The sequence below is a fragment of the Lichenostomus cassidix genome, chromosome 1Aa, assembly GCF_008360975.1.
Source record: "Lichenostomus cassidix isolate B80296 chromosome 1Aa, HeHo_3.0, whole genome shotgun sequence".
NCBI lineage: Eukaryota > Metazoa > Chordata > Aves > Passeriformes > Meliphagidae > Lichenostomus > Lichenostomus cassidix.
This window is the reverse complement of record NC_139480.1, coordinates 45,469,077-45,496,484: the sequence shown is the minus strand read 5'-3', so window position 1 is coordinate 45,496,484 and position 27,408 is coordinate 45,469,077. Positions and strand designations below refer to the sequence as shown.

The window sequence follows — 27,408 nt, the reverse complement described above, 5'->3', positions numbered from 1 at the left end:
GTCTGCCTTCCTGTGAAATCAGCTAAAATTTTAGTTTTTATAAAAGCCCATAATTTTGTAACTGTTCTTCCATGTTTTCCCCCAAAATTATTCCCCTATGCAAATAATCCTTACTAATGGATTCTTCTATTCAAACCTTCTCTATGAAAAAGGTCTTTTGTTCTTAGGAGACTGACAAAAAGAAATATACAAATAATATATAGATAGATAGATATACATACACATACATATATGTAAAATATACAATAAATAAAAAATATATATCTATAATAAATATATATGGGGAAAAAATCCCCCAATGATAGCTCATAATTCACTCTTAACAGTCCAGATCATGTAATCGAAGCACATCCCTTCCAACTGAACTATCCTATCCCATCCCATCCCATCCCATCCCATCCCATCCCATCCCATTTATCTGTACAAATAACACACATAAAGACAGAGTGAAATGACCTGCATGTATGGTATAGTGAGATGCATCTGTTTCCAATGCTGAAATTGTTAAGTTAGTATTGAGAGCATGTGGTGATAGGAAATGAAAACTATACCTGTTTCTCGGCTTTTGAAAGGAATATAAAACTGCAATCTGTTCTGCTTTGCTAGTATGGAATTTACATTTTGAGATGTGTGGTAATATGGTCTGTTTTGTTTCACTGCAAACAATTTTATTTCTTCTCTCTACTTCATTTTGCACATATGAGTGTGCAGACATCAATCCTACCTTCCAAGGAAGAATGCTATATAAAAGGTAGAGCTGTTCAGATTGACAAACTGAAAAAGAAACATTTTCAGAGTGAAGCTGTTCTCCCACTCCGATTCGGTGCGAGGCTGCTCTGTGAAGAAAATTATCAGAGTTGCAGAGGTTAATTCAGATTGTCAACTTCCCTTGGCACAAAGGCTGCACACACCTATCACAGCTGGCAATGTATTTGTAAATTAGCCTACTGTTTTGAAAACAGAAACAGGCAGAAGAAATTGTATCCAAAAGCAGCACTCAGCAAGTGGTCTTGTAGAGACTTGGAAATCTATTCTGGTATCTGTAGATGTATGTTCCCAGGAGACTGTAAGGAAGTGGCTGAGGTAATGTGTATATTAAACATCCCTCCTGTATTTAAGCAGTTTTTACAGGCTCAGTCTCTTTTCTTGTTTCCTTTTCTGTATCCTACCATAATGATATTGCCACTCCACCACAAGCTATTTCAGTGCCTTTTTGTTAGAGATGTCACACTGCACTGAAGAAAAATCCTCCTTGTAATTCTGTTTCATGGATTTGCCCACAGGTATCAGTGGAGTGTCACTGCATGGCTCCCCTTCCTTGTCCCAGGGAACTCATCACAGAAAACCAAGAAACAACAATAAACTAGATTTTCTTTACTGACAGCTGCTCTTTCACTAGATGCCAATCTGCAGGAAGGACAAGTTTGATTATAACAAGGCTGCTGCAGCTGAAGCTTTGCTTACATGCCCATCAGAGACAATGGTGATGCTCTGGAGGAGCTTGGATGTGAGTTCTGATAAAGGTCATGTAAAGGCTGAAGAAGGACATCCTCAATATCCTCAATGTAGTTTTGCTGCCAGAACCACTTTGAGCTTATTACCCTGATTAAGATCATTCAGATCAAATCAGTTCCTTAGGCCATCAGAGTAAAAATCACAGAACAGTCTGAACGTGATCGAAACAACTTGACCCACTGAATTTTCACACAAGTGCTTTCTGCAAAAAGCAGACCTACCTTGATGACAACCCAACAGAAAATAATCAAGCTTCAGGGTCTCTAGACCATATCTTACTGCTCCCAGGGTGTCAGGACATAGCTTGCCCAATTCACAAACTCGGAAGTCATATTTCTCAGCTGTAGCTAGCAGATAGCTTCTCCATGGATACAGGATAGCAAAAATATTTTAAAACTAGAGCATACAAATGAGGACTCAGTTTAACAAGAAACAAAAGAATAACATTCTATTGTACACAGATGTGTTTTGAACACATTGCTGATGACTTCCGAGATGTAGAAAAGCCCTGAGAGTAGCTAAAATCAGCTGTTTCCTCTAAGCAGACATCAAAATCTGTCCATCTGGTCCAAAATAATTTACTGACCATCACCAATGTACACAGGTTTCCAGGACCTCCTCAATAATATGCAATAATATGGTTTGCTTAGTAGTCCTTCAGCCAGGGTCTCATTTCAGGCTTCTTGACACTAAGGAGCTCTTGCCAATTGCCACTAACTCCTGCAATCTTCCAAAAATATCCAGATCTCCACAGATTCTGCCTGAGCCATGGATATATGAATGACAGCCTGTTGCTACCCCAGTGACAGTAGATGGTCTCCTTAGAAAGCAGGTTTCCTTACTCTAGCATAAAGACTGCTTTTGTGAGTGAGCAGAAAAGATTAGTGAAATTTAGACCATCATATAGTTTAGGTGCCTTAGAGTTGATGATTCACCTAGTTACTTTCCCTCCTTACTGTCCTTCTCGTAGGCAAATGTTTGACAGCCAACCAGCACCTTAGTTTCAAGTTATAAATTTGTTTTCCAGAAGTGACTCCCCTTTTCCATGTGTTTGCAAACTCTGGAGGTTGGGAGTGCTCAGTCTGAAAACTCGTGCCTTTTCCTCCAAGCTAACAATTTTACATTTATTTATAGTAAACAGTTTGTTTCCATTCTTAGATGGTCAGTGTCACCACTGATTGAATGGCACAGTATTTTAGTTTATATAATTTTTTATTGTAACCTTAAGAAAAGCATTAATTCCTATAGATCGCAAATTAGGATTTTTCCTATTTATACAGACATTTTGAATGACATCGTGGTGTTTGGACCAACAAATCAGTACAATATTATTCAATTTTATATTTAACATTACTTACCTAAATTTGTCAGGAAAAGAGCAACCTTTTCATACAGCTGTAACAGAGAAGAAAAAGCCTCTTAGTTACATGGCTGGCTCAAAAATTTAGAACTGCTCTCTAGGGAGAGAACATGTTAAATCTGACATGCAGATGATTTCTGTGATGTTCTGATAATGACAAAACTACATAATAATACAGCAATGATGTAATCAAACAAGAAAAAGTAATGTTTTTAATGTTCATCCATAATGCATGGAGAAGAAATGCTGTCACTCTTCCTATTTTACATACACAGTCAAAGAGGATGAGAGAACTTTTCCAAAAACACAAAGCAGAACAATAGCACAACTGAGATTTTTGTTTTAGTTACTTATGGAACATTTATCTCACAAGAAAAAGATCACCCTAGAAGGGCATGCTATAGTATGTTGGACATGTTGGATATTTGGGGCTTTTTGGTTTTGTTTGGCACTTTGGTGCTGAAAGGAAAGACACAGGGGGGACAGAGTTACTTCAGAGAAAATCTTTAGTAATCCCCAACACCAGACACATTTCTTATTCTGAGCAAGTGCCGTTTTTCTAAATCCTAAGTGGCATTTCTAGCACTTTCAGATACCATGCTCTCAAATTCTCCAGAAGACTCCAAACTTCATAAAGATTACAAAACTAACTTGGAGGGTTTTCATAATCAGCATATGCAAAGGAGTTTTGAACCTATTAAGTACATCACCAACAACACCAGCATTAGAGTAAATTAATACAATGATTTCCATTTGCTTTAAATGAGTCTGGAGCCTGTTTCCACAAATTGCTAAATATCCTTAACTCTCACTGATGTTTACAGGGATACAAAGCTTCTCTTATTTCAGGCTCAAGTATTTACTTTCTCCTACAGTGCATATCAGCAATGTTTCTTTTTATTTGCACTTATCCTTAAAATCTCTTGCTTAAAGTGAGTTATGTAGTGTTTACAGATCAAACTGCCTGCTTAAGAGCTGAAGTCACCCTGAAATCTCTCATCCATGTTAACAACCACTTCATGCTTAGAATAACTTTCTACTGCCTTTGGAGCAAATTGCTTTGTTTCAAGGAATGAAAAAGGTAGTTTCTTCTGGGTTTAAAAGGATCTCTTAAGGGCCACTGTAAATTTGCTAAATGCCTGGGTTATTTATATCCTGATCTCAGCAGGGAGTGTGGTTTTTTTACAAATGTACACTGCTCTGCAGAAAGGGGAATCAAAACTTCCAATTTGTTGCTACTGCATTTGGAATAGTACAACTGTGTTAGAGATTCTGTTAACAATGTTTGGCTCTAATTACCTGCTACTGTAGTTTATCACTACTACCCCCAAGGGGCTTTGTTTGGGATCATATTCTGTTCTCTGTTCTTATTTCCCATGGGCAAAATAAGTGATTCCATTACTGGAATTAAGGGGAACCTAGGTAAAGCTAGTGATTTTTTTCAGGTCAGGCTGCAGGATTATCTGGGAGACATTATGCTCGAAGGTCATTTTGTTTAGTCGTGATGGATGGGTCAGAATAAGTACATAGTGCTCTGAACATCTGGTCTGGAATTTACTTGTGGTCTAGACCTTTCCCCTGATGCTTTGAGAGGCTGTCAGCTTGTATCAGAATCACTGCTGGTTTTCAAGGCTTCTAGCAGTGAATTCTCTACTGCTATACACATCTTGGTCCATTCTGGTTTTATTACTGTATCTGTTCTTGCTCTTTGACACTTTTCTTGAGTCACAGTTCATGGAGGATTCAACTACCTGAATTGCTTCTGGGGATTTTTTTTCTTCCAAAAGAAATCCCATCGTTGCCCTTCAGTAAACTACATTAATCCATCATTGGAAGCAAGGGATTATGTTCCTAAACCTTTCCTTTGAAAAACTCCTGCAGTTTCATATTTTGTGGATCTTTTCCTTCCATGAGCTATATCCAGATCTAAGTCTGTGGTGTTTATTGAATGGTGATGAGTGTGAGGTTTAAGAAATCCATCTTTGCAGTGCTCCATTTATTTGATTATTTTAGGAAATAAAGTTTCTCAAAAGGCACCTTCAAGCAATCTTCCATTATTTTTAAAAACCCTCTGAGCTGTAAAACTCTTTGAGAATGAAATAATTTTGTTTGTGCAGCATTTCTTTGTTGCTGCTTCACTGCATATACAATGACTTATACTGAGAGCTTGAAAATGGATGTTGCACAGGCACAGTTATATATCGTTTTCTTTTTATTTCTTTTATGCTTATTGTTTGCCCTAGGTGGAGTAAAGAAAACCCCCAAAAGCTGGGGACAAAATCCAATAAAATAAAAATAAGAAAAGAAGAGAGCCCTCAGTACAAATTCAGACAATAAAACCAGTTTCCTTCTCTTCTCTCTGTCCTTTCTCAGCCTGTAGTCCCACCTAAGGGAAAACATAGGAAAGACAACAGTTCTAGATTTACTGTCTTAGTCACCAATCCAGTCTTGCCTATGCCAAAGGAAGAAGTATAAAAGGAAAAGTAGTGGCAGAGGATAAAGCAGGAGTATGCTCATGTCTCCCTAAAATATTTTCAGGATATTCAAACATACTTTACATAATATTTTGGGGTTGAAATCACACTTGATATAAATAGTGAATGATGCCCATTATCAATAATTCCATGTCTGGCTTAGCAAGACACTCCTCACCTGAAGAAAAAGGAAGTGAAAGCATTTGATTGTGTGGTGACTGAGATATCTATTGCTCTGGTGGCTCAGGTATAGCTTCAGATATGTCAATTTTACTCACCACATTCAGTAGCATGATGATGCAAAAGTTGATGCACACTGCAGTCCCTGTAGTTGCAACCTGAGAGTTATTCCTGATTAAAGCCCACTTAAAGGCAGCAAAAGTGCTGACAGTCACAACACGGTAAATAACAATGCCAAAAACAGCAGCAATCACCACACAGATCTAAAGGAAGAAAAAATCAGAGAGAAGAACCTGAAAACTTCCAGTGGAACACGTTACCTTCTCCCTGAAACTCTGAAAATTAAATGAAATGAAAGACTTTAGAAAGTCTTTGATTCCAGAGAAATGATTGAACATGATAATTTTTCTTCTTAAGTTCTTTTTATTTCTCATAATGAAAAATATCTTTGAAATAATATTAAAATAATTTTTAGTTTTAAAAATTTTCTTGAAATGTTCTTCTTCCTTAGCGTTAATGTGGGAAATAGTGTTTCCAGCTCTGAGAATTAGAAATTTTCCTTATCTGCACATGATGTACAAAGGCTTATCTCAAGCTGATGTCCCAGCTTGATGGTATCATACTTGGGATGGATTTTGTGCTTTGATGGACTTCACACAAATGTTTCCATTTGTAAGCATTGCCTCAACAACAACCCTGCCAAGATAGCCTAGCTAGCTGTTTCTTCCTACAGGTCTGGAAAGTATCTATCAAAGAAGGTAACAAGTTCAATTGATTCCTTCTTTGATGAAACTTTCAGCAAATGTGACAATTACAGTGAGAAAGCCACAGCTGAGCCAGGCTGCGTAGTCACTTTAAGCTCCTCATGCAACAACTGAGCTCTAAATGACAACTGTTGTCCAATTTATGTCACAGTTTGGCAAGCCACCCAAAGGACAAAGAGCTGGGAATTAGCATGAGTGATTCCTCTCAAAGACACTTTGACACAGGACCCATCAGCCTTATTAGAGAAGGAGTTTCTTCAGTAGAAGGCAGAAAATTGTTTGCAAAAGAGGTGTGTTCCAAGGTTGTACACAGGCAACTTGAACCAATCAAAATTGAAGTATATCTAAGTTAATTGAATAGACAAAATTTCTTGGGAAACAATGAATGCTAATCAAGCTGATTTCATAATTTCACATTAATCACTAAAGTGATTGACAAAATCCCAATGGAGAAGTAAAGGAAAAGTGTGTGTGAATGTGAAGGATTGTCTCTGGATTCCTTGCATAGTGTTGAGGGGAAGAAGGACCAATTGGCTTTTCCTTAACAGGGAACCACTTACATGATTAGAGCTGTATTAGTAACTGCCCTGTGAGAGACAATGCTGAGAAATTTTGAGAAATGCTCTAATGTGAAGTTGGATAAGTGTGTATCTCCTGTGCTTTTATAGCTGTAATTTAAAAAAAAAATTCTTACCTAAATGGTCAGAAATGTAGGTTTTTTTCTAACTTTCTGGAAGCCCACGCTATGCCAACAATAAAAACATCTTCAGTGAAAATAATTTTGGTCCTGTTTCAAGGGCTGTTATGAGGACAATAATTTGTGCATGCAATTTAGAGCACAACTACTCTCTGGCACTTTGAGTAAGATCTGTCACTAGGCTAAGATTAATGACTGAGTTTGCATTAGGTAAAATGCTGCTTCCCTTCTAGAAAAAAATATATGGAAAATACTCAAAAGGTCAGAGTTGTAGTATCAATTCTGAGCAGAGACTGCAGTCCTGAGCATGTGTCCTCAAGGGCTGGGTCAGGGTGTCCATCACCTGATGCACCAGAGCACAGCTTATCTCAATAATGCTCTTGCCCTTCTTGACCAACACTGCTTTGGACAATTTTGAAGCCATCAGCTCCTTCCTGTCCTCTGCCCTGTTGCTGGGTCAGCTCACCTGCCTGGCTCTCCACAGCTCCTGAGGCTCTACACATCTGTCATTTTCTTGTCTCCTGGAAAAGCCCTAGTAAGCTCTGTGACAGTCTGTTGATTCCAGCACTACCACGCTGTTGTCATGTGAATAACAGCCCAGAACTGCTTCACTGAAATTAGAGGATGGGGGCGTATCAGCAGAAATGCATGCAGCTCTCCATTAGGAGACATTTTGCTGCTGCTTTATGTTTTGCACTTTGTAAAAGGCAATAAATGCACCATTTTAGTCAAGGAACATTGGGTTTTCCATTCCAGCTGCACTGGGATTATGAACCCTCTTTACTTATCTCCTCAATACACTGAACAACTAGGTCATATTAACATCATTAAGCACTCTAGGCATCTTATTTTGGTTCTCTGTGAAGTTTACAAAGAACCACTGCTCCTTTTATGGCAACTTTCTCCATCACTCTGCAATATCTACACAAGGAAGGCTACCAGTGAGCTAATTCAGTCAGCTGCAGTTGGTGCCTAAATATATTAGTGTCACTATTCTGGCATTTGTCACTACACACTGTGTTACAGGTGTAGCCTTGAAGGAAGGACTCAGCTCTCTGTGAGACTTAGTGAAGAGTGAACCAGTGTAGGACTTGACAAAAACTCAAGTGGTTTGTTATGTAGATTTTCAACCTTTAGTAAACATGCTAGAGCTTATTTCACTTTCAAGCAGTCATATCCAATGTTTACCTACTCTACAAGCAGAGATAATGATATTTTGTTCTTTTTCAACTGGTAAATAAATAAAAGTTCTCAAACCATAAAAAATATTCCAGATGCAGAAACGATGAGTCTGCTGCATTTATCTGCAAAGGCTTGATAAGGCTCTGGCTTCCCGGAGATGGGGTTCATTCGCTCTTTCTTGGAGTATTTGGCTTCAAACTGTGGACGTATTTCCTCCTAAAGGGCAGACAGATAATGTTCACATACAGCACAGATAGGAAAAACTCTGTAGGAAACTTCAGATCGTTTATCAGATCGCTGTTTTGGGGAATTACAGCTTTGAATTCAGCAGCTGGCACAGCTGCAATAAAAGCTGAGCTGGGAAATCAGGTCTCCTTCATGAGAACTGGAATAAATCACTGTACCCATAAAAGTAAGTACTGAAAGTATTTAGTAAAATCCCCAATTAGCTATCCCTCTAAATAATGCTCTTTCAAAACTATGTGTCTGCAAGACAAATCATTTTAAGGTTGACACCACAGAATTTTTCAGTCTGACATTATCCTATTAATACTGGAATTTTACAACAAAGCAAAAAAACTCCCAACAACCAAACCTCCCTTTTCCAAACCTAATTGCTGTTTGTTAGGCATTTGGTTACATTTCCATTACCAGCAAAAACTTCTCAGCATTTGAAGAAGGATCCATGCCATCTAACGCCGCTCAATTACTTCTTAACTTGGACAATATTATTGACAGGAACAACTTTCAGCAGCAGAAATGCCAAATCCTGTCATAAAAAACCCTCTTGTGGAATGAAACCCAGGGATTACCTGGGGAGAGATTTGGTTACATCTGTTTACAGCACTGTCAGAAGAGAGAGCTCTGCACTTAATTGAACTCTGACTGACTAAAATTATAAATGTCCAGACTTTAAATGACTGCATTAAAATGGGTGAATGTTAACTGCTCACACAAGTCTTTAGAATGTGAATAAAAATGAGATATCCTAATAGCTTACATCTTTTTAATTAAATTCCCCCAAAGAGGGGAGAAAAAAAAAAAGTCGTGTCTTATTTTCCTTCTTCCAAGGTTTGAAGAGGTTTTTCTCAACACAGTTAATTTCCAAATTCACACAGCAACCTGGTAACATGTTATAAATACGAATTAAGAGGCATGTATGCCTAGCTGCAATGCCTCTGTAACTAATTATATGCTTGAGGGAACCAGCCCTACTTTGGCTGTACACAAACATGTACATGGCTGCGCGTGTTTCTGTGGAGGCAGGGAAACACTTTGCTCTTATTCTGTGTTCCTCAGGCTTCTCCTGCCATAATCTGTCTGAGCAGACCATAATCTGGCAAAAGGAACAATGTAAGTAATACTCCTGTGTGCCCAGGAGCATGAAAAAGCAGGGTGCTTGGAAATTGCACCCTAGATTGTGCAAGGGCTCTGCAAGCTGGCTTGTCACAGACAGGAAACCTTTCCTTCTCTGCACCTCTTTCTGAGCCAAGGTTTGATTATCTTTTACAATCTGCTCTGTAGGGAAGTCCTTATCATATCCACATACCCTGCAATCTCCAGTTGATTCAAATAATGCAAATGCTATTTTTACAGATATTTTCAAAAAAAAATTGAAACTCCAGCATGAACCTTTGTACCTGTTTAATGATACTCAGCAATGCTTGGGCAAGTAAACAGTACTGTGTCTGGCTGAGGTTAATGACACAAAGAAGGTGACACTGAAGAGAAAGAAAAAATATTCTACAAATAGCAACAGAAGCCATATTTCATCTGGGAGTGCCAGGATTGAGTGCAGTTGGTTTCTTGTGGTATGCCCACCCAAGACCCAGTTGCTCTCCATGTCTCCAACCTGCACCTGACCTACAAGAAAAGGAAATCCAGATGTGGTTGAAAGTAGTGTTGAAATGCAGTAGTGTTGAAAGAGACAGAGCACATTCAGTTCATGTCCCCAGACTGAAGGGCCTGAACACTGCAGGGGTTGCTGTATGCCTTTCTTGGGTGAGAATCTAAAGTGGTGAGGAATTCAGAAGGCTGCATATCTGAATAAATGCAATTCTCCTTTCCATCATCTTCACGGTTTCATTTATTTGTCTCTTCATGTGGAACAGGAAGGTGATAGAATAGGAAGTGATAGGAAGCCTTATAAATGGTTTTTTTTTTCAGTGTATTGTTGGTAGGAATTAACAAATTTTGCTCTGTAGAAAAGCCTTGTTTTTCAATTTGACAATGAAAATTAAAGCAAGCAAAGGTGACATGCATAATGTTAATAAAAATAACAATCTTCATTATCAAAAGCTTGAGATTTAACATGGTAATTAGAACTCTTTAATTGATTTCTTTGAAAAAACTAATAACAGCAATCAGCTGATTTTGTCTAGTGATAACTGAATGGAAAGCAGAGAGGAAATTTAATTAGCAGTGATTTTATTAGAAAGTAGCACTTTTAGGAGAAAAATTTTCACCTTATGGAGACAAAATTCTCTTTGACTTCTCAGTGAAGTACTACTTCACAATCAAACTCCACAGGATGAGTCTTTTTCAACCTACATAAAGCAGACTGTTCTCCTTCCTTCCCAATTCTCACACATTGATAATTCCAACCTTTCCATAAGAGAAACCATACTGATTTCTGGAGTATCAAATATGGATCAATGTGCATTGCCTTAGACCAGATATTGCTGCTCTAGGAGAGTTCCTCTACATTTCTTTGTGAAATATCTCCTTTTTTTTCCCCAAGAGTTTTCTACTCCTTCAACAGGCAAATTATTTAAAGAGTCCCTTTATTTAAAAGACCCTTCCTAGTCCAAGCATATTTTCCTCTATAGCCCAGATGTAGAAAAAGGATTTGTAGATTGAAAACTTGAATCTTGTTCACTGGTACAATTATAGCATTCCCAGCAGTAAGTGTCCATGAAAAGCCTGTGGTTTGCAGGTCATCCTGCTTGCAGATGAGACTGATGGCAAAATATTTGATAGGCATCAAATTTGATAGGCATCATAAAATAAACACATCATATTTCTATGAGGGCAGTTTCAACTACCAGAAGCTCTTTGAGGCTTTTTGTTTGGTGGAGGAAAAATCTAGCAACTCTACTCTCTTCTGTCTTCTCAGTGTTTATTCCAGCTAAAGTCTTCGTTGCATGGGCATGGTAATGCTCTTCCAGAAAAGCTTAGGTAGCAGGAGTGAATCATGGGAATGCTTTCCTTCAGGCTTTGTGGGAAGACATGCACTTTCTGTAGTAGCATCAAGGCTGTAAGTGGAATTTGGGCTTGTGCATAAAGAGGACAGGGAAACGGAATGGGAAGTGGTCCTGAAGCTGTTGTGCTCACATCTATGCAAGCCTTACCATAGCAGCCAGAAACCACTCAGTAGTATTACATAAAAAGGTAAGAAAAAAAGAAAAAAAAAAAAAGCCAGAGCAAAACAAAATAAAACAAACAAAAAAAGGAAAAAAAAAGGGCTAAATGTCACTTAAGCACAACCTTACCAGGAAATTCAATATTTGTAAATTTTGTAAATGAACTGATCATAGAAGATTCAGGTGGATGGCTTTATAGATCAGCATAATTCCAAATCCAGGTAGGTTAAATGGTGAAAGATGAAGATATGTAACATCCCAAACTATAAACATCTGCAAGACCAGGCTTCCTGGGGAAAACATAAAGAGGGTCTCATACTGTACTTACTTTTGTACTTTGTTAGTTTAAAGGCTCCTTCTCATTCCAGGGACACAGAGGGAGCTATAATTGTCACTTGAAAATTGCAGTTTGGTACAGCTGTCTTTCACCTTAGCTGCCAGCAGCAGCAGCAGTGGCTTTTTTATTTGCAAATAACCATGAGAAGACATGATCCCTTCAGGTCAATCCTGACCACTATTTGAACCTCAGGCAGGACTATCTCAGTCCCTCTGTGATTTGCCAGCATTGGCAAGAGCAGGCTGCTGATCTCAAGAGTTTAATCAGTATTGGAGTATTTCCTGGATCTATGACGATAGTCCTGAGGTATCACCAAGAACTGACTGCATTTGTGCACAGGTAACAATGTTCCTGCTGTTATAAAGAAATCCATTTCAGTTGTGTAAGTTATTTCATGTTGGGTTCTTGGGTTATTTTCTTAGTAATCAAGTATTTAAAAGAAAATCCTACCAGCAAATGAGCAATTGCACCATTTCGTGGCCTCATTGAAATACTTTGCCTCAGAAAAACAAAAATCCCATAGCTCAGAAATTTGTTTCTCAGCTGGCAAGATTGATAAAAAAGAAAATCTTCCACCAAAGCAGCAATGTAGAAGTTCAACTGCATTAAGCCCACTACAGCATCCTCCTACCATCTCTCCAAGAGCTTCAGGACAAGCTCTCCAAGAGCTCCTACAGAGTAAGGAGAGCAGATTTGTAGACACCTATTGGTCCAAATCCCATTCAAGGAACACTTTTTCTGCAACACTTAGTGAATCTTGCTTTTGTCCTGCACAAGAAAACCTTCTAGTTCCATTTAGACCTCATTTCTTAGTACCAAGAGCAAGTTTGTTTCTTTCCAGTGACCACCAGAGGAAAAGGTTAAGGCTATTTTCTCCAGTTGAGTTTCTTCCCTAAGGGGATTTCCTCTACCAACGCAGAATGAATTAATTCCTCTCTCTCCACACCACTTAGATAACCAGCACCAGACTGTTCAGAAGCTGGCACAAGCCTCAAAAGGCTTTCTCTCCATCAATACTCTTAGTGACCAACTAAAAGAATAGATAAAAGCTCATTTTCCAAAATCCATGGTACCCTGGGCTGTCAAGAATTGCCAGCTTCCAAAATAAAAATGCATTTCTCCCACAGTGCATTTCCCCCTGAAATCTCCCAAATTAATTTAGAGTTACAGAAGTGTGAAAAAAGAGAACAGCTTGGCCTGGAGAAAGTTTCTTCTAGAGGAAACATCTGAGGAGAAAAATGCTTATTTCTCAGTTTATAATGGTTTGAAGAAAGAACTGAAAATAAATGCAAAGTAAAACCATACATTTTCAATAAATTCATTTAGTATTAAAGATTAAGGAGTACGTTTTTATACAAACCTCTTCTTCTTCCCAGTCTATCAAGTCCCAGTCATAAGCAATTACTGCTCGCCTTCTTTTCCAAAACTCCAGAAAAACAGTAGCTACAGCAAGTAGAAAAAAGATACAAAATTGTTTTTAAGTCAAGAAAATGATAATGACTATCACAGAACTGTTGAATGAAGCTGTTACATTATTTTCATTTCTTTGCATAAATAGGTTCCTTTGAACAGCAAATCATGCTGATGATCAGAACTGCTTTCAAAAAAGCATTGCTTTCTAAGGATTAGCTTGCTTTCTTCAAGTATGATTGAGGCTTTAGAGATTTCATTTAGTGCTAAATGAGAATGTTTAATTTCTAACCAAGCAAGGGAGGGCTCTCAAAGAATAAAATTGTTCCTGTGACTCATCACTACTCTATAAAGCAGATTTCTGATTAAGCTGAAGGTTTCTTGGGGCCATTGTAGGTAAAGAAGTAACTTTCTTTGAACACCATTTACATTACACAGAAACCAGAAGCCAGAGGAAGCACAGTCTAGTGCATTTGCAAATCTGTAGAGCACTACTGGGGAAGTGGTAACTTCTGGTTTACACCATTTTAATCCAATCCCATTATGTTACATGAGGTCTTACATGTGGTGTGGCATTTACATCTGATAATTAAACATTGTGTAAGTACAGCCCTTATTGATAGAGTTCAAGCTGGAGTAACAGGCCTGCACATGACTGTTATGGGAAGCTGACTGGGAGTAAAACTAGAGAAAGATGGCAGGTTATATTGACATTCTAACAGAAATTAGAACAGTATGGGAATTACAGGGTAAAATACAGTTGCTGCTCCCTGGATGGAATGTGGCTGGAATGCCCAAACCTATTCCACTGTGACTCCCCATACACCCAATCTGCAGCCCTAAGCACATGCTAAGGGGGATGGAATGGAAGGTGGAGCAGAACAGAGACACAGAGGTCAGGCTCTGATGTAATCCTTGCAGGAAGGGGAACTTGATGGCATTTTGCAGCTGATAAACCACACAGCACCTGTCAGCCAGGGCAGATAGGAGATATCTTGCTGCTGAGCCAGCAACTGTGGTGAAATCATTCTCCTTGGATGAACCTGGTACATTAAAACCTAACTGTAATATTAACACCTTCCTTCAAGGTGCAACCACTCCTCCCTGGGCAAGCACTCCATATTTTATTGACTATATCTTTGAGAGAGAAGAATTTTACACCTCTCAGTAACAAAGGTATGTATCACTGGAGTCTCTCAAACTCCACCTAAATGCAAACAAATAGTATAAAATTAAGTTAAGAATGGGGAAAAGTTAGAGAAGACTCCATCATAACCACTGGGATCAATGGATGGGCTGATCTTGTCTCCTCCCCAAAAGGAGTATCTATTGGGTAAGGACCATATTCTATGCTAGCTGAATGTCACAGGACATTGACAGAGTGATCAGACACAAAGGTCTTGGCTTTCCTGAAGCCCTGAGAGACCAATCAAACATAAAGGATTTGAGGAAATCCCCCCTTTGACATGATAACTATGCTTCCATTTTGTGATGGAAAGAACAATCAAGAAACAGTAATAACATAATATGCTCATGATCTGAAGATTAATACTGAGCCTATTTATAGTTACAGGGTTTTTTAAAATTTATTTTGTCTAAAGAATGTAGAAGCTACTTAAAGCTAACACAAATCAATGGACAGGCTTCCTCTCCCACTGTGAAATTTGGCTCTTTCCTTTATTGCTCACTGAAAAGCAGCAGATTGATAACCACAGAGAACAGAAACCCCTTTGTTCATGAGCTAACTAGCACAGTATCAGCTGTAATGGTGTCACAATAGTCTGGCAATATGTTCCACATCCAGTCATAAAAGCACCTCCTTAACAGCCTGTTTGCCCTACTGCAGCATATTGATAAAAATGTGACATGATGCTAAGTACTGGGGTCAGTTTGGCAAAAGTTAATTTTTAGACAGTAGGAATTCTTCAGTAAGAATTATGTTTTATTGTACTAGCTAGTGCAGCTAAAGTATGCTCAGGAAATGAACACTACAAGCAGACAAGGTAAGGTATCAAAAGCATGTGTGAGGAAGCAGATATTTGGTTTGAAGTAATTTTCATATATCATGTAATTATTTTTATGAAAGCTGGAATTTCATTACACCATGTAACAGCCACTTTGATTTTAGTCTAATAGAGAGTCATGAGCCTAATGTTTCTATTAATGTTTGCAATAATTGCAGTATGATTGGTTGTGATCAGCAAAACTAGTAAGTGCTAATGAGGCTCCACTGCTGCTGAACCACCATGTAGTTAATTCCTTGATTTTTTTCTGGTAGAGCTGCTCCCCATCAGCTCATACTGAAATATTTTGTATAGGCTAAACAAGTAGTCCTGCACTTTTTGGAGACCTGGGAGAAAGAAGCCTGATTGATGACTACCCCTTTGTTTCCATTCCAAAAACTTCTGGTAGCAGAACTCCAGTAGGCATATAAGTCCCAGGCATGAACCTCTCAGATATATCTTTGCTGAACAATACTTCTTTTCTTTCTTGTTTTTCACACACCTGGAGTGAGGAGTTTATACATGTTTTGTTTAGCATGTTTAGCACCTGTCAGAATAAGTATGTGAAGTTCCTGAAGCTTCTTTAGAAAGTAATTTTCTAACTGTTAAGCAGCAAATACAGTGTTCTGTACAGTGTTGTTTTAGCTTTCTCTGTGTTACCCTTCCCTCCCTCTATTCAGGTCAGTATGCTGTTTTCCTTGCCAGATATTTTAAAATGTGCTATAAATAACCATCTTTGATTGATTCACTGTGCTACTGAGGTCTTCTAAAAAAGTACTGCTGTTTCAAATTTCTCTGCTTTTCTAATTGTAATTTTAACTGCTAATACCCTATACAAACTTCAGCATTCTTTTCTGACTTTGACATTCAATAGGACATAGCTGTATTTTCCCATTTCTGTGCTTGAACCAGATGCTGAGTATTCTCAAAAAATCCTGCTCAAAATTTTGTATTTCTCATTGGCCTTAGCTCCCTGATCTTTTACTAGCTTTTTCTATACTATGTTTGTCCTCCTTCAGAGCTCAACCTTGCAGCTGAGTCCTCAATATCCACTTGTACAAACAGCTGTCTTAACATAATTTCCTCAGATGCTTTTGTAACAAGTTGTGATCTTATCTCGTAATGCAAATGGCCTCTTGTAGCAAATAGCTTTATCCTGACCTTCTCTCAGAAATCCTTTCTCTATTGTATTTCAGAGCACCATTTAATATATCTATCCTGACTCCCAGAATATATTCTATATACCAGGAATATTGCTGAAGAACATCCTTAAACTCTGTCTCCTCAGAGAGCAGATCAATGTGAACATTTTATGCTAGAGGCAAGATTTGTAGGAAAGTAATATATCTTATTAGACTAACAGATACAAACAGAAAAATTGTTTTATGTTGGCATTTCTTATTGCTTGAAAAAAAGTTTTAAAGACTTCATGCCAGGCCTCTTTTTCCCCTCCCAATTTTTCCTTTCAGCAAGTATTCTAAAGCTACTTCTTTCATCAAAGGAAACATGCTACACAGGAAGAAATTACGAAAAGGACTTCCCGTGCATCCCTTAGTCCCCCAAAGATGTGCACAGACAGAAAAACTACCACCAGGCTACCCTGTCTCCAGCAATGCTTTAGAAATGATAAACTGCTGGACTTTCCTATGGAACAATTACAGAATTTTGCTATAGAGCTTCAGGAAACACCTTGACAGTAACATCTTTGCAATAGGTTTCCCCAGTACCTCAACTGGCAAAGCAAAATCTACAATTCCATCTGGCTTTACTGAAACATGCTGGGAGTCAATTAAGTATCAAATTTACCTCAATTTTAAAAATGACAATCACTCTTTCCTTCACTTTAAATGTCAACATTTATTTTGAATTAACATCTTTCTCTTATTTTCTGTCTTTGGTAAGAATCTAATTTAGGCAGTAAAAAGAGAGGAATTTTTCTTAGCTATGGGAGGTACTTTATCATCAAACCCAATATTTCTCAAGGCATACATAAAGGACAAAGTGTAGGTGTTTCTCCCTAGCACAGAAACACAAAATATGCAATTGCTTCCCTGTTTTTGAAAGCTTTGAACATCTGGAAAATGTCATCAAGACTAGCGATTCTTAAAAGAAAATATTATTTTCCAGCTACTGAGATGATTACATCTCAGGGAGCATCAGTGACAATCTGTTCACCAGTAAAATTTTTTCAAAAAGTTAGTGATTATAGGGACTTACTTTTTCCTATAAACCACAGAGATTTATAGCTTCAATCTGTTTGAAAAGGTATTTCCTTTCAACAGAAGCTTCAATAGAGGAAAACTCATACAAACTACTAATGAATTCCTTAAGTGCACTGAAGGGAGACTACTTTTTTCCTTTGATTCATCAGTTAAAAATGAAAGTTGCCTTAAGTCACATGGCTGTCAGGTATACATCAGTAAGTATCATACTTTTTTTCCTATTGCAACTTAATTTACTTTCTATTGTTTTTACTTCTTAGCTTACGCTGGGCAGAAATTAAAGAATTGAGGTGGAGGGTCAACACATTTTTTGAAGAAAGGTGTATTTCTATTCCAATATCTCCTGGTGCACTTGACAATTCCAATCCTACTTTGATGGGTCTCACTTATGTCTCAATGAAGCATTGTAAAATATGTGTCCCTGTGCTTCAGAGTCCAACAGTCAGGCTCATTGCTTCTCCCCACATCAAGCAGCCTCTGCTTGTATTTGTCATGGTAATTCATCTCCCAGCCTGGCTGCAGCAGCTTGCTCATCATTTGGAGATGCATTTTATTTATACTTAAAATGTGAGCAAATCACTTAATTCATCAATTAAAGATATCCTTAGAGTAACAGGAGGAAAGCACCACACAGATCACCTTTTCATTGCAAGACCAATCTAACCACACCTGGTCTGGAACCCCCAAACAAATGGCTGAGGTTTCTCTCTCAAGATGGGAGCTTACTAATGGATCTAAAGACAGGGAAGAAAATACTTCAGGTAATAACAAGACTGTGTGTAAACTCTGGCTAAAGAGGTTACACAGTTCTATGTACCTTTTTTTTTGGTTTTATTCTCTTTTAATGAAAGTGCTGCCATTATTTCATATGTTAGTGTCTGTCAAAATGGATCATCTGGAGGGCTGAACTTTTCACAGCCAATATTTCATGTCCTTGCCAGTTTTTCCATGCTGACAGAAAAAATATTTCCACAATCAAACTGCTATCATTGTTTCTTCTCTTCCTCTATGATTTACTGCCATGATGGCAATGCCTGCAGCTGCCAATAGGCCTACTGCAGACCAAAAACCCATTTAACACAGGCAATAAGCCAACTCCTAAATACAGCACCAGAAAATCCCTGGAAAGACTTCCCTAATTCGAATGCTGCTTTAGCCCTATCTTCATGGAAAAATACCTCCACAATCTCACTGTTTTCTTTGCAAAGTCTTCTGTAAGAAAGTACAGCTTGGGTGGAGCCATAGGATTGTTTTCTGAAAGTACTGGTATTGTTAAGGAGGAAAAAAAGCAAGATTTTTTTGGTGTAAAAATCTGCACGCTGAAGAAATGCTCACCAGCAGTTAGGAGCATTGACATAAATGTTCAGTGTTGTTAAACCATCCGTTTTCCTAGAGATGTCCCTGCCTTGGAAATTCTCAACTTCAGTGAACACAAGGAGGAAGAGTTTGGAAAAGCTGAATAAGCATCTAAAGGAAATCTTTAAGGCTTAGAAATTCTTGGTGAATCTTAGCTCTGTATAGCTCTAGAACAAAAATGAAATATCAAACAGACACATAAAATCACTATGATCTGTGGATTTTTCCTAAATGTGATGTGTGATATTTTAATATTGTCAGTATTACATGGAATGGCATAAATAGACTTGATTGGTCTATGACCTAATTTTATTAGTTAATTAAGACAAAACTGGAGTTTTGGAGGAAGGGACTGAGATAAACTGGTAGGCTAATCTATGTTGTTCTGGTGGCTGTCATGTTGCCTCCTGGATATTTCCTGTGGTTCAGTAAAGAGGTTTGCAGTTTAAAATTGAGATTATAAGGATTACTTGAGCACCTTTCCAAAGCAGCTGTAGATGTGTGAGTAAGAACAGGAAAACAATGACTTAATCCGGTTAGATGAGGGACCTGGAGCTGTGAGATGGATGCTGGTTTTGAGTCACCTCATTGAGCCATTTTCTACAGTTGCTAACCTTCTCTCAGAATGGCTTGGTAGTAGCTAAGAGCCTGGCCATGTTTAGGGATTGTTTGAAATAATTTTTGTGCTGCCAGAAATTACTGATTCCTCTTGCCTTCAATTCTGCCTATATGACATAGTAGGAAAAATAGTTGAGCTGAAAATAGAATATTTCTATGGGCAAAATTCAGCCTCCATGGCAACAGTTAGACCACACTCGGATCAATTTGCCATTCAACGAAATCTTTTATTTATTTCATGTGAGTTTTGCTTAAATTGCAACCAGCTTACATGTAGTTAAGTTTTGCTGCCTTTCTGCAAGGTGGGGAAAAAATACATTACTTCATTTTAATACTGACACTAAATTGAGCTGCCCTAAGCTAAGAGAAGCCCTGAGCAGTAAAAAATCCTCACAGAATTATATATATATGTAATCTACACACACACTACGTAACTGCACTCATGTTTTTGTTTCAATTAAAATTTTTGTCAAATAAAAACCCGATTCAACCAATTCTATTTTCCTTTTGCAGAAACAGAAAAGCATCAAGCCTATATTATTTTTCTTAGTGTCTGGAAAAATGTGTGCTGGAAAATAAAAAGGCCTGTGTTGCATCACAATCTTTATGAAAAAGGTGGTGTAATTACTTACTATCAAAAGGAATACTTACCCCACACGGCCATGAAAACAGCAAAAAAGACTGTAGCTCCATTGTCAAAAAGGTGGGTTACCTGAGAGAGATATTAAGGGGGATCAATTTGTGAAAATAAGACTTTATTTTCTATTTTCACCTAATAAAATTAATGTGGTCATGAGTGTAGCTGGCCTGACAATCCTGAGGGTCCCTCCCTTGACGTGTGAAATCCACCTTTGAACTGACAGGACTATTTGCCAGCCTGGCCTGGGAATGAGCCCTGCCAAGACCAGGTGTGAGCATCACTTCAGACCCAAAGCATTAATTCTACAGAGCCACATACAGAGGATAGATGAGAAGATAAAGTCTGATGTCAAGGACACCACAACACAAACCTCTAGGACATGACCTGTGAGACTGCAGAATCTCTGAGTGCAAATCACATTCAAAGGTTTTACAACCCAAACTAAGTATTGGTGAAAGGGAGTGTTAATGTTGGCTGGACTTGATATGTCCTTTCAAGATTTTATCTTCCCAAGCTCACTAAAGACAAATGCAAAAGGCAAAATTCATGCTTTTACCAGGAAAGCATTTCTATTTGCATAGTCTAAAACATACCTTGGCATAAATGCAGCTGTCTGACAGCCTCATGAAGGGGCAGTATTTATCACATATAGGACACATGATGATATCTGTAGCTTGGCAGACTTCTTTACTGGAAAAATAGAGAAGAGAAAAATTAATAGCTTGGTTATTGCAACAATCTGCACAGCAATCTGTCTTAAAACGGATTGATAGATTTTGCTAATATTCAGTTACTTATTGAACAAAACTGGTCTGTAACCAAAGCCAAGATGTTCATAACTGTATGTGTATAATTAATATTTGTTGACTAAGACTACAGAATTTACAGCCATAATGGCAGAGTACAGTTCTCCAGGGACAGCCTAGATCTCTTTACCATTTCTAGCTTCTCCTGGAGTCAGAGTGACCTTTTGTAGGATGAGAGGGAGATTAACTGCAGACTAAGATCAGTTTGACTTGTTCTTGTGACTTAAGTGCACAAAAATTTAAAGGTGCAGCACTCAGCAGAAGGTCTGGGGATTTCTTGCTCTGAGGAATGCCTCTCTGTGGTGGATCTTTGGGAAAGGCCTTATAGAGAGTGAAAATTCCCCACTCTTGTGCTGGCCTGTTAAAGAGTAATGAAGGGCTCTGTTTTTCCCTACTTCATTCTGAGTTTCCAGCACCATTAGCAACTGGAATTTCCTTTCATCCCAATTCAGGAGCATAAAACATGGGAAGTTTGATACTGGGTACCTTATGAGAACTAAGCAGTCTTTTCTTGACTGTTCATTCAACAGTTCAAAATTAAATAATTAACAAGTCGTGGGAAGAGCTCTTAAATTATTCATAATAACCCACAGCTGCAATTTCTTTATTAAAGTTCCCACATTACCTGACTTGGCAGTGGTTCAAAGTGGTGACTCCATACAAAAAGACAAACAATCCAATGAAGGCAGCTGGGAAGAGCATCCCTGTGTACCAGCCCAACCAGGCAAAGTACAGCCCAATTTTCTCACCAAAGTACCGTCTGTTTTAAAACACAACACAGCAAAGTTACTTGCTAATGAGAATAATCTACTTAATCTTGCTCATTAGTAGAAAAAAAAAATTCTATCGTATCTGAAGAGTAGATTAAAGAGAAGAAAAAACCTTCAACTAGGCTTCTAAACCCACACTGAGGGATCTGCCTCAGGAATCAACTTTAAACATGAATTAAAAAATTCAATAACCACAGTTTACAGTTAGATAAGTGGATACCTCATAAAGGAAACACTGAGTTACTTTTAAAAAGCTAGTTCTTTGTATTTGGGAAATTGATGCTCTGCTTTGCCTTTTGGCTGTGTGACTGTACTGCCCAAATAATTGCAATGAAATCAGCTTTATCCCCAAAACTGGTATAATAGCAAAAATTATTTGAGCTCAAATTATTTCTGAGAAATTAATTAACCAGAATTTATTCTCCAGTAGAGTTTATTTCCATTTGATTATTTATTTTCTTAGTTCAGTTCCTGGAAAACTAATTTAATGATTCTACTGCAAAGGAAAGTGAAGTGCAAGTAAGGTACATCATCTTCCACTGATTTGAGGATAGTAGTCTGAATTGATCTTAGTTTATAAGATATATTGCTCAAAAACTAGCAGCAAAGTGTCCAGAATGTTCCTTTTTGCTACATATTCATTATCACTTCTCCTCCTCCCAAACATAACCAAACCTTTATGTGTCAGAGGATACACCAAGCACACAAAAACTTGCTGAACTCATCAGCAGAGGAGCAGAGTATTGTCACATGTATTGTCCTGTGTCTGATGTCTTGTGCACAGTGGGCTGAGATGTTAGGAGATTGTTTGCAAGATTGGTTTTAAAGAGTGAGGCAAGATGATATGCTTGTGTTTCAGAGACTCTGCAGACAATTTATTCTGCAGACAATTGCATATCCTCTCAATTTGAAAAGAGCTGCTGGAAACCCACTTTCATGCTTATGATGCAACTCCTGAGCTATCCAGAGACAAAGTGCAGTGAGCTAGCACTGTTGGCTCCTCTATGCCACTAGAAAATTGGCCACATCATTGGCCAAACTTTCTCAGCAAGAATGGAAAGACCTAGGACACTCCGTAGTGCTGGATGCACCGGAGGACACTTGGTCTGGACTGCACAAAATTAGCAGTTTTCAAGTTCTTCAAAATTTCCAGTGCGAGAAATATCTCTCTGGCCTGAGCTCATACTCTGCTGAAAGATACTGACCTGCAGTGACTATTTTCATTTGAGTTTACCAGCTCTGTATAAGAAGCCAAATATTGTCATTTTGGTTTTATTCTTCTGTCATTCAACAGAGACTCAAAATCACACACTAAAGAGATGGCAAGCTAACACTAACGCTCGTTTCTGACAAGGGCAGCAGGTCTGATGTAAAAAATACACACGGCAAACTGCTTTTTAAGACCTGACTTAAGAGTGTTAATGAAACCTTTTGCCTGATTATTTTCCTGACACCTAGGATGTCAATCTGTTCCTGCACCTCTAAAAAGACAAATTCACATTTTGAGCTTACTTCCACTAAATATTTATGACTTATTTTTCTCCATGTATGGAGTTCAAAGTAGTGAAGTCAACCTAACCTTAACCAAGCTTTAGTTTTTTACTTTATTTCCTGCTCTCAAGGATGAATGTTTCCTTACTCCAACCCTCTAACTGACAAGGAATAGTGACAAAAATCACCTCTTATCCTGTTGAGTCCTTCAATCTAACAGTGCAAATCATAATATTCTTTTTGATTTAGAGATCAAATGCCTTCATCCCCGATGAAGACCCAAGCAAGGTTCAGTATGTGCATAAAGAAGACTGTCCGTGATGGGGAGCAACCCATCTCTGAAAGGTAAGGAAAAGGCATCTGAGCCTGTTTTCAAAAATAAATTAAGGATGTTGACATTACAACATGTAATGTTGACATTACATTTACAATACTATTAGTTTAAATATGGAGAAACAGCCTCAATAGTCCATTACTGCTCTTTACAACACAGCTGGAATTCCACAGCCACAGGCTGTACTGCTGTAATTTGCATCAGGATCAAGTTAATATATCATGTCTTCTGGCCCCATAGTTAGCATATTTCTGCTTTTAGTCTCTGCTCAGATACCACTCCGTTAAGTGCTATGAAACAAACTATGCCAGTAAGAAGGTCTTTGGAGGCCTTCCTGGGTGCCATATTCAGAGCAGTTCCACATCTATTCCAATAAATAATTCAGCTAGTCTGGACCATCATGACCCTCAGGAGAAGAAAACGGTTTAGAGATACCTTTGTCACTCCCTTCAATTTGACCCAAATATTCATTTCAAGAACAAGCTCTTTGTTTCATCTCTTCTTCTGTGACTATGCAAAGAGCAGAAATTTCATACAGCTTGCCTCAGTGATGGCAGTTCTCTCTGAGCCAGAGCTCAGCAATGTACACAAAGAATTTCAGTTTTTTTCTAGAATGCATCACTGTGCATTTACTTATACCAAAATTTCACCTGTTATCATTCTGTTCATTTCAAGGCCTCTTTGAAATTTTCTAGCGTCGATAACATTCTTGTGCTCTTGTTAACTTTGCCAATTTATTATTATCCAAATTTTCAGATTAGTAATACGGACAGAAAATAATTGTTTGAGTCTTTAATGCTTCTCCCACAGAAAATTTTCTCCACAACTAACCTAAACAGCAGAGACATAAAAACCCCCAAACACCTAATAGAATAATCCATCTCTCCTATCTTTATATATGTTATACCATCAAAATAATAATGAAAACATAATTTCAGGTTCTCAGTTGTAAGCTACCCTGTATAATAGCTCTTCAGTACCAGCTACCTTAATGGTGAACTGTATATCCCCTCAACCCATTCCAGTGTTAGAGCTATGACTTAATTGGGTCAAGATTTCAATATCACTATTTATCAATAAGGCACAGTTTTGAAAAATATTAAGCTACAAAACCTAATTTCAGACCTATGAAATGTGATTTTGGATTATCCTGTGTTTAATGACCTTCATTATAGAAACTTTTGCTTTCAGCATGACTAGAAGGAAGTAATGGATCTCGAATTATAGACATATTTGGGCTCAAGACTAGAACCCATCTATGTTCATTAACCTGTTTGCAGGTAACAATGAAATCCTGTACAGAACTTCCTACATCACAGAAACTACAGCTTTCCAGCAGGTGTTTTGGACATATGAAGCTCTCATGTCAGAAGCAATGGGGTGGGGAGGAGGGCTTGACAGGAGATTGAAAGGGAGTGTTCAGCTTGCAGTCAAGACATTTCATGGAAACGTGGAGCAAAATGCAAGTTACTCAGGCATCCATTTTTACTTCCAGATTAATTTAGATAGCTTTACAATAACTTAAAATACATCATTTTTTCCCTCTACTTTTGTCCTGTGAATTACATGCACAAGTAGCAGCAGGAGCAATTTGTGCACTATCTCTGCACAGAAGTGTGGAGGAGGTGACCCAAACTCCCAGGGAATCACTGCAACTGTTTCCATTGATTTACATTCTCCCAGAGCATATAAATATAGTAAGTCCTGTTTCTTTCCAATTGTAATCAATTCTAGGGGTCATAAATTATCCTTGTGAAGTATCTCTGGACACTAAATTCCAAGAGAAGTGTAATTAAAATCATGGTACCACGTCTGTTGATAACAAGAATTGCTTTGTAAATTATGCCAAGTCTGTGCCTTCATACTGCCACATGTTTCAAAGCAGAGTGGAAGCAGAATCGTGCAATTTCCCTCAAATGGCTTTTTCTCATTTATTTTTAGTGACTAGTATCTCCATAACAGCCAGCTGATGAGATTAAATGGAATCTGGGAGTAGCCAAATTGGCAGCACAGGAGATGGAAACCTCATTTTAACAGCTAAGGGAAAAATCATACAGCACAGAAGTATGAACATTTTCACTCACCATTGTGGTAACTTGACTTTAAGGTAGAAATACCGTGTCTATTTATGAATAATTGTACTATCTACATCTAATTTACATCTTAGCCTTTTTGAAGCATAATGTCAACTAGCAGCATAAGTTCTGGCCAGATGTCTGTGGAAGAATCAACATCCAGCCACTCCTTTTGTGGCACAGATGACAACACCACACCCTTCAAGAACAACCCCACATAACTGTTGTTATGGGGGGAAAAAAGCTTTTCCTGCTGTAGAACTGGCATTGAAAAAGGCTTCTTTTTAACGTGTGTCTGCTGAGACTCTCCTAAGTGAAATGATCAAGCAGGTCTTGCTGGTGTTGTCAATTCTTCAAAGAAAAGTCTCCAGCTCAATAAACATGTGAACTGCTGAGAGTGGCAGTAGACATGGAAGATTCATTCACAGATGCTGGATTACTCACATTTCCTTGGCTCCTCCCAAATCTTCAAATCCTCTGAAAATTCAGCAGGCACTGAGGAAATGTGAGTAATCCAGCATCTGTGAAGTGAGAAGAAAAAGGCATCCCCTTCTCTTTTTTGTCACCCCTCCTTCAGATAATTCATCACAGCTGTGGATGTGTTCCAGGCAGCAAATGGCAGGGCTGGGCTGCAGCTTTGGACCCTGCTGAGGTTGGTGTGACTCAGGGAATCTCACAACTCCCCCTGCCCCTCTCCTCTCTGGGTAAACACTACTCTCAACAACTACAGGACACTCATGACCTCAGCTAGGGGATGTATTTCAATTGCCCTTTTTAAAATAGATTTTGAAAAATCTGTCTGATGAAAAAATAAAGCTTCTTAAAAAATCTTAAACTTTAAACCCAGGCTACCCAAGAAGGCTGCTATCAAGGTCCAGAATTATCATACCCTTAACATTTCTTATTCTGTTACCATCTATTCTCAAACCTAAAAAACCTTTTCAGATGCTTGATCACTAAATTAAACCAAACACCAGATATTTCCCCTACAGCACTTTCACACACAAGAAGTGATGAAGAACAGTAGCCTTGACCACTAGGGACAAATAATTAAAAAACTCTATAGAGATAAGTTGTTTATACTGTGATATTAATATGTTATTGTATGCTGGGAAATTGAAAGTAAAAAACCCCTTCAGTATAACTGTTGGCTCCTCCATAAATCAGCAATTTCTATTGTGTAATTTGAAAAAAAAATCCATATTTCTATCCAGTGTGTTAAAAAAGAAATAAAAAGCTTTTGGGATTAAATTATGAGATTCAATAAATTATTTTGTAAAGCATTAAAAAATTACATGACTCAGCAAAACTTTTAATTGTATTTCTTGGCAAATTTTTTATCTATGGAAATGAAACTCATTCTGTTTTATGAAATAGATAGGTTTATATGCCCTTTATCAGCAACACTGTCTGTCTCCAAGGCCACCCTCCAAAAATCTTTCATCTAGAAACAATCTTGAGAATAAATAAGAGAAACGTTTTCTATTAGTTACAGGACTTCTGAAAGAGGAAATTAATATACTGGACCAATCTCATGTTGTGGATGACCCTTCCTGATGGCCAATGTATCTTCAGTGCTCCTGATACATCTGAAGATTTTATTAATGGGCTCTTGTAGCTCCATATTCCTCTCTTCAAGTAGAAAAGGCCCATTAATGGCCCAATAATAGTTCTGCCAACATGATCAGTAAAGGCTCTGGCTGTCTATCTATGTGTAAGAAATATGTAATCCTCTATTAGTGCATGCAAGGCTATTTGAAAACATTATTTAAAGGGACTGTTAGAACTTGGAATCACATCTCAGCTTTCTCA

General features: G+C 38.0%; 1 protein-coding gene and 1 long non-coding RNA gene across 3 annotated transcripts in view; one reads left to right on the top strand and one right to left on the bottom strand.

The window, feature by feature from the left end:
• The window catches only part of ANO4 (anoctamin 4), a 196,501-nt gene that overhangs the window by 19,061 nt on the left and 150,032 nt on the right, over nt 1-27,408 (bottom strand). For both annotated transcript variants that reach the window (XM_085047263.1, XM_085047256.1), the window contains 8 exons: nt 21,552-21,686; nt 20,714-20,810; nt 20,132-20,192; nt 13,232-13,314; nt 8,248-8,388; nt 5,628-5,792; nt 2,874-2,910; nt 725-836 (listed from right to left, as the gene is read on the bottom strand). In XM_085047263.1, the coding sequence (XP_084903389.1) occupies nt 725-836; nt 2,874-2,910; nt 5,628-5,792; nt 8,248-8,388; nt 13,232-13,314; nt 20,132-20,192; nt 20,714-20,810; nt 21,552-21,686 (831 nt within the window). The remainder of the gene's footprint in view (nt 1-724; nt 837-2,873; nt 2,911-5,627; nt 5,793-8,247; nt 8,389-13,231; nt 13,315-20,131; nt 20,193-20,713; nt 20,811-21,551; nt 21,687-27,408) is intronic.
• LOC146443592 (uncharacterized) lies at nt 14,165-27,302 on the top strand. Its single transcript, XR_014848645.1, has 4 exons — nt 14,165-14,461; nt 20,344-20,546; nt 25,463-25,628; nt 27,086-27,302. It is a non-coding gene; the product is annotated as an uncharacterized LOC146443592 (long non-coding RNA).